This window comes from Larimichthys crocea, chromosome XII (genome assembly GCF_000972845.2).
Source record: "Larimichthys crocea isolate SSNF chromosome XII, L_crocea_2.0, whole genome shotgun sequence".
Taxonomy (NCBI): Eukaryota; Metazoa; Chordata; class Actinopteri; family Sciaenidae; genus Larimichthys; species Larimichthys crocea.
In genome coordinates, this window is record NC_040022.1 from 8566560 (window position 1) to 8577341 (window position 10782).

Here is a 10782-nt window from a genome sequence, read left to right on the forward strand (position 1 = left end):
ACACCAAACCTTTTAGAAGCAAGGCCGATTGCTGTTACTGCCTGGCGTTTTCTGTCAGTGTCACCCATCCCTGTTGGATCAAGGACTGCTTTCACATTCTCTTAAATTAAAGCCACTCCCAATTGACAGCCTAACTCCTCCTACATCATGTACTCCGCTTTGGCTTAGCCATCAGCACATGGAGGGTCTGTTGACTATGTGCTACCTCATAATCTGGCAGGTCTTAGATCTCACCATAAGTTGTTTCTGTGTGACTCACCAAGCTTTCCATGCAGGCCTTGTGGCAGCTTATTGACAGTTATGTGGGTTATTTTCTATAGATCTGCAATCCTGTCTCCAAATTTGTTGCAACCATTTTCCATGTCAGCATTCAAACACGGCCACCTAAACCCTAAATAAGTGCTTTTAGTTGCTTACACTTAGCCATACCTTAATCGTGCTTTAGTTGCTATGGGCAAGTATTGTAGGACCAAGAAAGAAAAACAATGAGTGGATATTTTGAAGTCATTTTTAACATGAATGTATGTTGACAATGAATGTTTGAATATGAATATTGGCTTTAATTAAACAATCAAGGTACCTCGGGTACTTTATTCATCCACTGCTGCTGCTGTTAAAATAGATTATATCGTAAATAACCATGATTGCTCCAATGTATTTTGGCATACTAATAATGGTGTGTACCATCAAATAAAAATTTTAAAAAGTAGCATTTGCACCAACAAGATCAATATAGGCTAGGGGTAGGCCATCCAAAGGATATTTGAGCTCCAAAGCTCGAAATACTTACTCTACGCATGGGCAATATCTGCCAATTAGCCTACACATGTATGAGTTTGGAGCCAAAAGAAGAAGAGTTTTTTTTTTTTTTCTGTTTGTAAATTGTTTAAACCATATTTTTTCATAAATAGAATAGAATACCACAGAAGGTGATAATTGGTATGTATAAATATATACATAGATTGTTGTAGTTATATATATCGCTATATTGCCTTACTTTGGAAGACTATCAACATGTTTATACATAAGTGCGAAACATTATGATTCATGTAACTTGTGTTAATAGTCTCATGAAATAATGAAAAACTTTATGTCAGTGCCATTTTGTTATGAAAATTTGTTAGCAAAATGGCATAAACCTCATGGATTAATGTTAGTGTTTTTTCTTGGAAAGATCATGTTTCACTTATGTTGATTATCTGCAACAGAAGACTGAGCTCTCAGACGCCACTCCAAGTTACCTGAGGAGATGCCATGGATCCCATTCACATACCACTCTGCCACTCAAAGTGAGTTATGATGCAGGCTGTAAGACATGTGGCCTCAGCTAACATCCATGCATTAAAATCATACCATGTCAAAAAAATCTCCATAAAATCGGTAGTATTCCTTTAATGTGGAGCCTATACTGTAGTATTGAAGTATACTAACTGTACAAAGAGTAAATGCCAAAGCTGTACAGAAGAACGGCATCCAGACTCACCACACAGAGAAATACATTCTAAATTAGGTTTGTTTATTTGGTTTACTCTTCTATTTATTACGTATCAAACTCACCTGGGGATTGAGTCAGTATGCAAGCACTCATGTAGAGAACTTGAACCAGATTTCATAGTCATGACAACCTGAGACAAGTCAAACAGTCCAAGTGTTCCTCAAAATTACTTAGCGCTGAAGTACTTTGATATGTTCTTCCATGGATTTACTCAGTCTTTTGGATACTGTGGTAGAACGTCACAGTAGGAGTTGCCAAACTTGCTTAAATATCACTTCATATTGCACTTCAACGTGGCTTTTTGGAAGGAGTAAGCTGCCAAGTTTAAGTACTACAAGACAACGAGGTGTCAGAAAGCGGTTGTTCATTTACTTTGAAATTTATGTCCCAGCATGTCTGCCACTAGCCTTACAAGGAGACCCTCTTATCCCTAAATTACCAAGACATTTTTTAAACACATTATCAGCTTTTTCTAATATTTTCTTTGTCATACGAATTGTTAGGTTCTGCAATCCAAAAGCACAATACGGGTCACTTTAGATAATGAGGCCAGACAGATAGTAACAGGTGTGACCATAGTGAAAAGACTCCTGTCACCTCTCATATCATCATACAAGAATGCAAGTGCTCTTATTGTGAAGAGGAGTCTAATATCTAATCCTTCCCTTCAGCTATTCCAAGACAATATGGAGCTGGCATAATGCAGGATGTGCATTATTTAATGAGGAGGACTTTCTTTAAGGAAGAGGGAAAGGGTGTGATATTGCATTAATGTTATTGCACTTAACTTCAATTAATTGACTTTAGTTAATTTGTATTTTTTATTATTATTATTATAGAAGTAGTTCTCAAACTTTAAGTTTATGTTTTGAACAGGCACGTATAAAAAATATATAATATAATATAATATATAAGTAAATATAAAGTTGTATTTCTAATAATGAAAATAAGCTTCTGAAGCAAGTTTAAAAGATTCCAAATACAATATTTATCTTTATAATTTCACAGAATATATTCACTGAATGTGCTCTTCAGTTGTTTCGTCATTAGTATTATATTTTCTCTATGTTGTTTAAGTCACATTTCTCATACCACAAGTAACATGTGAATGTTCTGTCCAACATTTTGACGTTCATGTTGTGGATGTGAAATGCACTTGTTTACTATATGCAAGAATAGATGTTTAATTTCTAGTACTTTTTTGGTAATTATCACTATGGCACTAACTCTAATACAAATATTTTTTTTTAAAACAACAACAACTCATGACTCAATGCATAATATATAATGATTTTTTTTTCATTTTCATTATATGCTGTATTTTATTATACTCAATGATCATGGGAACTATTAAAGGAAAAGGAAACATCACAGAAGTTATAATGTTTTACCATGACAGCATAAAGTTTTTAAAAATCTTTTTATCCAGATTTTTTAGTCAGCTATCCAGTTTTTGTAAAATATATATTTAATTCTGTGTGAGTTTGTCTAGTGTGAAAACATTCAAACTGAAATAGAGTTTTAAAAAAACAAGGTTAAAGTGCAGACAGTTAAATGGGTTATGTGGTCAATTAACTGTATTTAGCAAATACTATGTACAGTGTTAATGAATCTTTAAATTCGACTAAATTTGGATTGTATGGATTTTTTTCCTCTCGCGTCAACAGCACACAGTAACGTGAACTGCGAGTGTTCAAGTGTTATTAACTACATTTTGATTAGAGGGATTTTTCGCGAAATACTCGGAGATAATTAAAATTATTTTTAAGGATCGTCCAGAAATCAATGCAGATGGTAATTTTCAAGCTTATCCCAGGTATGCACGGGAAAGATAAGAATGATTAAATCCACCGGCGCATTAATGAGTATGTAGATGTAAAATAATCCTAAAAGGCATGGCAAAGTTGCTGCAGGAGAAGCCAAATGTCAAGTGCCATTTTATTTTATGGAGGATCCTTTTTAGAAAGTGACACGGTTCTTTCTTATCCAAGCCTCTAAGATCTCATACAGTGACACAAAGCGCACAAGAGTAGCCTGTACAGACTAGACGGATTTGTGGCGAGAACACAGGCTGCCCATTTCACGTGATTTGGACATCAAACTTGTAAAATCCTTCCCTGTCACAGTTATTTGAAAATTCATTCATTCGTGTCAAATAAGGTGTGTGGGCAGAGCAATAATGGAATAAAGAAATTATGACTTTTTGTGTTGTGTGACGATGAAGTTGAGCTTCAAATTCAAAACGCAGTTAATGCAACTTCTGCAATAAAGGCAAATAACACAAATTTACATTTATTGGAGTCATCCTGAGCAGTAGAAGAGATCTTTTTTTTTTTTTTTTTTGCCTAATCTGAGTGAGTTTACTTGGATATATTGTGGGAAATAAACCGATATGCTGTCTGTACGATGGAAGCCCGTATAAAAAACATTTGGTTAGTCATTTGGCTTGGAAATGAGGCTTATTTCTGAAGACGGTGATTGCGTCTGCAGCTCGAATGCTGCAAATGAGACCCTTAATATCATGGCCATAATTAATTGTGCAAATTTGTTTCTATTAAATAAAACTAACACATACTGAGAAAACTCTATTAGCCTTAATTAAGCTTGATATCCTAATTTAGGGAATGTGTGGTTGAAAACAAGCCGTTTTGGTAGATTTTTTTCTCTGTCTTTCTCCGATAGTGGAAAAAAAGCCTACCAGCTTTCTGCCTTTGGGCTGCTTTTCCTCCTTTGAGAGTTGGAAATGAGAAATGGAAATGGAAATACCAGGAGGTGCTAAATTAGCTGCCTGATCTGCACTTATTGCCGCATACAGGCCCCTATTACTTTGCCAATCTGTGCCTCTCTTTTAGCATTCCGGGCATGGAGAAGCTTCGAGATAGCAGATTTATCAAATGGGAAAATGAATGCATGATGATCAGTTAAATTGAAAATCAGCGTCTGCATGACAGCCCGACCTGACACCTCCGTAATTAGAAAGAAAAATGATGGCGTCCGATGCATAATAGAGCAAAAACAATTTACACTCTCCCATAATGATCCGGCGTTCAAATTGAAAATTTCTCCGGGTATAAATTGAATTCATAAAGTATGATTCATGGACGACACATCTCCTGGAGGCTGCCTGGGCATATCGATTGATAGTTTGTCTTGAATCATGCAGCGTGCAGCTCTCAGGCAAGAAAAGCTTAACTACTTAAGCAAATCGCTAATTTCACCTTAAGGCCACCAATGTGCAGCCAGCGATACTCCTATTCAGTGTGCTAATGAATTATGGATGAACTGGGCATACGTCCCAAATAGCCTTAAGAGTAGCAGGGAAAAACACACACACCGAAGAATCCGAGGTTATTTCAAATTGGCCCCGGTTATCCCACAATTTAAGAAAATAAACCATGTTCCACTATGTTTTTTTTTAAAAGAGGTGATAAGCTATGAACGGATCAATTTATGTCTTGAATTATGTCAGAATATACCTGATTTTAGCATATTGGAACCTCATAATATAATTTATGACAAAAATACAAGGCGGTTAGAAAAAAAACACAAGACCCCTGTAAACACACTGAGGAGTAGAGTATTATCAAAAGTTTTTAGTGATATCATTAATAAAAAATAATAATAATAAAAGCACAATACGGTTTTTAGTCATCTCAGCTCTACAAGCAGCATGCAGACACAGAGGTTACACCTCTAAACCTCAGTGTATGCAGGCCTAATCTTCTGCATGTTCAGAGTGTGTGCCATGTTGGCTGTGTCTGCTGCCCCTGCCCCCCACCAACCTAATAAGACATTGCTTCCTAGAGCAAACAGCTGCATGGGTTGAAATTTATGTAAATATTTTGAAAGGGACACTGGCTCAGAAATTCATTTGCGCCGGCTCAGACGTTAAAGCTCACCCACTCTGATTATTTTCAATTTATTTGCAAATCAAGACCCAAAGAGAACACTAAAGGGCTTGTGGATTTTAACAAGGGTTATGAGCAGCAGCTATAGCTGGACTGGATGCTGTTGTTGTTGTTTTGTCTTAAGATTTTTTTTTTTTTTGTATGCCATTACACACCACACAGCACACCTCGACATTTCTTCTTTGGGTCGACGTGATATTGTGGTCAACACTGCTAATATTGCAAAAGGGAGCAGATGTCCCAGATCCCGCATGGCTTCCCTGGGGACCACCAACCCTATTAGAACAAATGTGTTCTGCTATTGTAAATAGGCACGTTTGCCTCAGCCCGTCCTATTACAGCCGACGCATGATCAATAGGCTGATAACACAGAAACATCAATGTAAAGCGACAGAACAATGAGGGATATCATCGAACATCTATCTTAATATAGCCCTGCTACAAGGGGCCCTGACAAAGTGGAGAGAGAGGGAGAAGAAGAAGAAGAAGAGAGGAGGAGGAGAGCTCATGAAAATGCCTCCCCACGAATCCCCATCTCCTATCCAATATGCACAAACACACACACTCCCAGCTGCCGGGGCTATTATTTTCCTATTTCAATTTGACACCCAGGCCTTTTCATGCTAATTCTATTATTCTTGGAAGTTTATGTGATTTCATATCACTAGAAATCGGTAATGTATTATAACCCCCTTTGAGCTAAAATAAACTGAATCCCCCTGCAGTAGCCACCGGGAAAATAATTACTTTCATATCAAAACTCTGCAGGAGTCGAGCGGGTCCTTTTCGCCTCAGGCTCGTAACCTCATTTCAGTGGGGGCTTATAGATGAATAAATTTGTTAAGGCAATATACAAAGTACAACATGAGATTTCTTAAGAAAGCCCTTCCTACTGTACTGTAGTCCTGCACTGCATGTGCTGCTATTTAAGGTCTCACACGGTTTGAGGTGCTTGTATACAATAGATTTATTTAAGAAAAAAACTTACATATATAAATAGTATAATACCTTTTTTTACAGCTCTTGAGGATTTTCGTTGGTCTCGTGGTCTTGTGTGTGTGTGTGTTTTTTTGTTTTTTTTTGTCCTTTTCTTTTTTTTTGACAAGTTATCACACATTAAAGGATATCTAGAGACTCCTGACTCACACATACACACTCGCAGAGAGAGAGAGAGAGAGAGTAGAGAGAGAGAAAGAGAGAGAGAGCACACCATTGTCAAAATATCAGCAGAGTGGGGAAACCTAGAGATTAGATGCAAAGATGTAGTTTCAGGTTAAGCTTTGGCCTAATGAAAGGTGTCGTTTAGAGGCTATATCAGTATGTTTCTGTTTTGTTCTTTTTTTTTGTTTTTACCCCCAAAGGATTTATTCCAAGTCGACATCTTCTTTAGAGTCTGTCTTTGTTTCTGCCGGACTGTCACTGAGGACAGACTCGGTGTTGACAGGGTGGTCCTTGTTGTCTAAATGCTCTTTTCTGTCTGCATCCACATGCGTAACGGGCTGTGGACTGTGTTCGTGGGCGAAAGTGGAATCGCTGCAAATAACAGAGGTGTGAGTACTTTTGGGAAAGGCGGCCCTGGACGGGCTGGTGTGCGGTGAACGTGTCTTTTCCTCTGACCCCACCTGTCCCTTTTGTGGGTCTGTGTCTGCACAGCCCGGAGAGCTGCTCCTACATCCCGCAGAGCCCGCAGAGCCCGCAGAAACGCTGCAGCGCACGTTGGACGCTTGGTTTTTCTCCGCTGGGGTGTCACTGTCAGAGTTTGATGCTGCTGTTGTTGTTGATGTTGTTGTTGTCTTCAGAGCAGTTTGTGGAACAATGAATCCAAGCGGCTGTGTGATGGGATAGAGCAGGAAGTGTCCTTTCCCTATCAAAGGCCGTGAGGAGGGTAAGGCCGCGGGGTTGCGTCTCGGTCTGGTGTCCGAAAGGAGGCTCTCGACGCTGAAAGGGTTGAGTTTCTGCACGCCGGAGGCTCTGTTGTTGTTGGAGCATAGGCTTGACCGATGGCTGGCGTCGGGCGAGTCCAGCTCGGATCCGCCAGCATCCTGGTCCAAAAGTCTTTGGTTCTGGTTTTGGGTCTGGAGAGGGTGAGGTGTTTGGTCGCAGCTCGATTGGTTTCCCCCCACAGAGTCAAAAAGCGTGCCTGTGGTGTGGTCACTGTCGGTCACATGCGACACCCCGCTGTCGCTGTCCGATCCCGGGGTGTGAAATAAATCCCCAGACAGCATCTTGTTCTGGGACTTGAGCAGACGTCGCTCCTGCTTTCGTTTCTTCTTCTCCATCCTGTCCAGCTCTCTCCGGGCGATCTCCTCCGGGTCCATGGGCTCCCCGCTGCAGGTGGTCGGGTGGGCGTTGTGAGCAGGTCGACCTGGACCTTTCTTTGTGTTCTCCTTTTTCCTCCATTTGGCTCTGCGATTCTGAAACCACACCTGCAGAGAATGAAAGTGGAAACATGTGTAAGGTGCACTTCTGTCACTGCGAGGGGTCAATTAATTAGGCCAAAAAAAAAAGAAGCTCGCTGCATTAACAATATGATAATTAAACAAATAGTGAGGTTACATCTTGCTCTTGCTGTTTCCAGTGCAGGCCTTTAATTAGGCCTTTGATTAAACACCAATCTGTGCACAGACAAGGCAACACAAAGTTGCTATGAAGCAAAATAAGATTCACATTTACAAGTCTGACAGAGCTTAATATTTCTTTCCTCATATAAACTCCATAATTACACTTAAACTTGCTGTTGTTATCAACAACAATATATATACTCTTCTAATAAATTAAAAGGTAGATAGATAATAGATTGGTATATTCATGTCATGCAATTCAACTAATTGTGGTTGGCAACGAGAAATCACTGAATATTTTTGCTCTTTGTTTATCCAACCCTGTCACTATATTTGACAAATGTAATGTCAAGATTGATGACTAAATGATTTACTACAAAATAAGAGGCAAAATATCAGCTGGTGTTGAAGGCATCATTATTTTGAAAAAATAAAGGCGTGATTAATATTGATTTATTTGTCCAACATGAGCCAAGACAGGGCGTGATTAATATTGATTTATTTGTCCAACATGAGCCAAGACAGGTCAGGCAACACACATGCATGCAGTGAGTTATTTTTAAATTGTTATTAGTATTATTTAAATTATTACAGTAGGATGGGTAGGATATATATTTTTCATTTTTTTCTTACGTTTTGGTTGATAAAAAAAAATAAACACTGAGCCTGAAGGAAAAATAAACAAAGGAATATAGAAACACACACACAAGCTAATAGAGAAATGTGATATTTACCTGAACCCTTGATTCTATCAAGTCCAGTCGCAGAGCCAGTGCCTCCCTCATGAAAACGTCCGGATAGTGGCTCTCATTAAAAGCCTTTTCTAATTCCTCCAGCTGCCAACCAGTGAAATTTGTGCGAGTTCTCCGTCTCTTGCAACCGGGGCTATCTTTGTCTGGGTCCCCCGAGTCTGACAGCAGAATGAGAATAAATGTAAACAATTATAGAAATATATATATATATATTTTTTTAGTAATTAGTACATTTCAACACGATTCTAACACGGCTGGTTTCGTGCATGTGCAACGAATCCTGCAAACTTTAGAGCTGAAACTGCGTTTGACATTTGTGCAGCCTGCAGCTTCTATATCAAATCTGTCGCCTCTTCCTGAATATGGGGAAAGCTTCACATGTAAACACAGGCATCTCCTTGCTGTGGTGTTTACGGACTGACAGGAACATTGTTTTTGCTTCGGTGCATCTTCAGATTTCGCTGATGGAAATGAAGTAGGAGGCGAAAGAATATTCCTCTGCCTCTGTGTGTGTGCTTTGAAAAAACACCACCATGAGGATAACTTGCATCGCAATATGCTGTCTTTGTTTCTTTCTGTGTTTTTTTTTTGTCTTTGTGTGAGCAGCTAACACATCTTATTTTGTAGTATGTAACGTGGCTTACCTGACAGTTTGTAGTGCTGATTATCTCCATTCATCCCGCAGCCCGCAGACAAGAGGGGGTTGGAATTACCCACTGAAGCCGTGCAGGAACCATTAAGTAATCCGTCTATTGAGAAAGGAACCGCGGACGCAGATTGAAGTTGATGCCCGGCTAATTCGTAAACGTGATGGTGGCTCAGATGGTACGGGAAGCCAACCATCCCGCCGAGAGAGCCTCCGAACTGGGCGTGCGGTGGATCCAGTATCCTGCTGTCCATCATCCCGCAGGCAAAAGGAAACGACGTCTGGAGGCCGGTGATGGGAATTTAAAAAGCATGCAGTGAGTGTGGCCAACGAGTAGGGGACATGATGTGAAGGGAGGGATGAGCTGTACTTTATCCACATGAACCTCCCAATAATTAGCCCAGGCTCTGGGAATATGAGACCCAATGAGAAGCGGTAATGGACTCTGACGTCAGAGACGCGCTCTGCAAACGCTCCCCGTATCGATTGCTAATTAAAGCTGACATCCACCTCAATAAACAATATCAGAGCTGTCACAACAAGACAGGAGGGCTTTGATAAGAACTACACCGCAACTACACGGGGGACCCACCGGGAGGAAGGACTCACTGAACGCCGGGAAGAAAAAGGCTACAGGCGGATAGGTTAGGCCAGAGGCTCCCGGACTTTTTTTTGTTCAGTTGAGGATCTGCAAATAGCTGTTAGACAACAAAACCATCATATTACATCCAAGTTAAACACTCTGTTTGTAGTATTGCTATTTTATTTGTATTCTTATTAGATATGCACATATCTCAAAGAGATGGGAGCTGTTCAATAATTACAAATAATGACTTAATGTTGAAATCAAATATTTCTTTGTTTTCATAGGTATGAACCTTCTTTTTTTTTTGACTCTGGGACCCTTTTCCTGTCCCTGAGCCCCACTTTGGGAACCGCTGAGTTCAGTCATGTTAGTTATGGATGATCATTTAAATACATGAAACCTTTAAACAGTGAGGCAGGTTAAACAAACAGGCTTGGTTGTTGAGATGTGGGTGTATTTAAAAGAAGGAGGAGGAGGGGGGGGGGGGGTTCTGAGATATTGCTGGAGGCACAAAGCGAAAGTGAAACTATAATATGTTACTGTTAGAAAGGCGAGAGCTTCAGTTACGACCTGCGCTGTGTTATGAACAAAATATATGACCAAATAAAGGAAGGCTTCAACTACTAAAAAAGAAACAAGGACGATTCAATAGAAGACAATAAAAACCTCCTCCTCACACGTGCATTGCAGCCATTCACAACATTCCCTGTCAGGAAACCAAATTGGAAAGCTCCTCCGCCTGTGCAAGCCCTCTGCACTCAGCCTAAATCCTATCTGCTCATTAGGTTTCCAAATAATTAATTCGACTTTATTTATCCCAAGTCTGGCGCTGTC

The 10782-nt window shown here is 39.8% G+C and overlaps 1 protein-coding gene across 1 annotated transcript; it reads right to left on the reverse strand.

Annotated features, from left to right (window-relative positions):
- Window positions 1–5528: 5528 nt before the first annotated feature.
- Window positions 5529–9954, reverse strand: uncx (UNC homeobox). Its single transcript, XM_027284864.1, has 3 exons — window positions 9361–9954; window positions 8699–8874; window positions 5529–7829 (listed from the first exon to the last, which is right to left on the reverse strand). Exons 1-3 carry the CDS (start codon window positions 9617–9619, stop codon window positions 6768–6770), a joined length of 1497 nt encoding a protein of 498 aa, XP_027140665.1. The 5' UTR covers window positions 9620–9954; the 3' UTR covers window positions 5529–6767.
- Between the last annotated feature and the right edge of the window lie 828 nt (window positions 9955–10782).

Coding starts and splice junctions, on each gene's coding strand:
- uncx (XM_027284864.1), bottom strand. CDS start 9,619: ATGATGGACAGCAGGATACTGGATCCACCGCACGCCCAGTTCGGAGGC. Junction 8,875..9,360: donor TCAGCACTACAAACTGTCAG/GTAAGCCACGTT, acceptor TTCTGCTGTCAG/ACTCGGGGGACCCAGACAAA. Junction 7,830..8,698: donor TGATAGAATCAAGGGTTCAG/GTAAATATCACA, acceptor CATTCTCTGCAG/GTGTGGTTTCAGAATCGCAG.